The sequence below is a fragment of the Carlito syrichta genome, unplaced genomic scaffold (assembly GCF_000164805.1).
Source record: "Carlito syrichta isolate Samal-C Ts95f unplaced genomic scaffold, Tarsius_syrichta-2.0.1 Scaffold305872, whole genome shotgun sequence".
Taxonomy (NCBI): domain Eukaryota; kingdom Metazoa; phylum Chordata; class Mammalia; order Primates; family Tarsiidae; genus Carlito; species Carlito syrichta.
In genome coordinates, this window is record NW_007249968.1 from 200,342 (window position 1) to 202,237 (window position 1,896).

The window sequence follows — 1,896 nt, forward strand, 5'->3', positions numbered from 1 at the left end:
TCAAACCCGTGGGCTCAGGCAATCCACTCACCTCGGCCTCCCAAAGTGCTGGGATTACAGACTGAGCCACCGAGCCCGGCTCAATTTATTTATTTTTTTAGTCAGAGTCTCACTCTGTTGCCTCAACCTTCCAAGTAGCTGGAACCACAGGTGAATGCCACCATGTCCAGTTAATTTTTTGGCTTACTGTAGAGATGAGGTCTCAACAAGTTGCCGATGGTCTCTAACTCCTGAGCTCAGGTAATCCTCTCGCCTCCTCCTGCGCCTCCCAAAGTGCTGGGATTACAGGCGTGAGCCACTGCACCCAGCTGTCTGGTCACATTTAAAGACCCAATGTGCCTGACAGACAATGACTACCTCATATTCTTTATAATTATAATTTCCCATTTCATAAAAGGAAAAAGAGCACAAAAAGAGTGTTTTTACAATGTGAGTCTTCACTGGAACTAGAAGGAAAACTCTAGAACTGTCCATTCTAGAGTTCTTGATTTTGATACACCAAACCCAGGGAAAGCAAGCAGGAACAACCCAGGTGTAACTATCCAGAAACCATCCTTCAGAGACTTCAGGAAAAAGGTTTGAGAAATAAGGGCCTCTCTGACACTAAGGTTCCTTCCAAGGGTTAAAACAGAGGACTTAGGACCTATTCTGTTTATATTTATACACACATACTTTGTCTTATATTTGCTCTTTGCTAGGTGTTAATTTGTAAGGTTATTAGAAATTGTACCATTAAATATACTAATTCCAACCTTTATTGGGGTTGTGCTGAAAAGCAATTGTGAATAGAATAGATCTGGGATTTTTTCTTCTTTTTTTTTTGGAGTCGGGTTTTACTCTGTGGCCCAGGCTAGAGTGCAGTGACACGATTACTGCTCACCACAGCCTCAACCTTCTGGGTTCAAGCTCTCCCACTGCGATCTTATAAGATGAAGAGCTCAACATTTAGCAGAAATTACGGGCATTGTTCAGTACAGCATTCTCCAAACTGTATCAGTACAGTACAGAGGTGTATTTTAGATGCTTACAATTCCCTTCAGCAAGTTACTAAGCTCTTACTACAGAACATGGCTTCCCCTGCTCAAAGTTTTACAGTATTTTTTAAAATTTCATGAAAGCTTTAAAAACTGGCACTGAATTAAAAAAAAAAACAACTTCATCCAGAGGTTTTGAACTTACGCAACAATACAAATATTTAAATATCTGACATTTGAGGCTAAATATAATGTTTAAATTATAGCTGAAGGTATCGAAAAAGGAGCCAGCTGAGGCTTTACAATTTTATCAAACCGGACAGCCACGCAGACAAAAACCAGGTGGGATGGACCAGATTAAGTCTTTTCCTCCACCGCGATCTGCCAAAAAATAGCCGTGGACGCGGCACCTGCTCCCCTGCCCCGAGGATCCGGACCTCCAGCACTCGCACCGGGTGCCCGCGCGGACCCGTCCGGCCGCCTCCGCAACTGCCGGCCGTCGGGAAACGGAAAGTTAACCGACAGCCTCCGCGAAGGCTGGGGAGGACGCGACGTGAGCCTCCGCGAAGGCTGGGGAGGACGCGACGTGAGCCTCCGCGAAGGCTGGGGAGGACGCGACGTGAGCCTCCCCGAAGAGGGCGCCGACGACAGAGACCGGGTCGTAGGGGTGTTCGGACGCGGAGGGGACTCGTCCCGGAGAAGACGTCGCGGCGCAGGCAGCTCACGGGAGGCTGCGAGGAGGCAGCGCCGCCAAGGTGGGGAAGAGGCGGCGTCGGGGAGATCGCGGCGAGGGCCCGCCCCGCCCCTCGGCTCACCGTGTCGGAGTCTGTGTTGAGGTGCTGGAAGGCGAGCGCGCCGAGCACAAAGCCCGAGAGCACTGCCGACGTGGTCTCGCCCTCCATGCTGCAGCCGCCGGGGGCTG

General features: G+C 49.7%; 1 protein-coding gene across 1 annotated transcript in view; it reads right to left on the bottom strand.

Annotated features, from left to right (window-relative positions):
- The window catches only part of ABRAXAS1 (abraxas 1, BRCA1 A complex subunit), a 23,139-nt gene extending 21,250 nt beyond the window's left edge, over positions 1-1,889 (bottom strand). The window contains exon 1 of the mRNA XM_008062868.2: positions 1,790-1,889. Coding sequence (XP_008061059.2) covers positions 1,790-1,876 — 87 coding nt within the window. The 5' untranslated portion in view covers positions 1,877-1,889. The remainder of the gene's footprint in view (positions 1-1,789) is intronic.
- Positions 1,890-1,896: the final 7 nt, after the last annotated feature.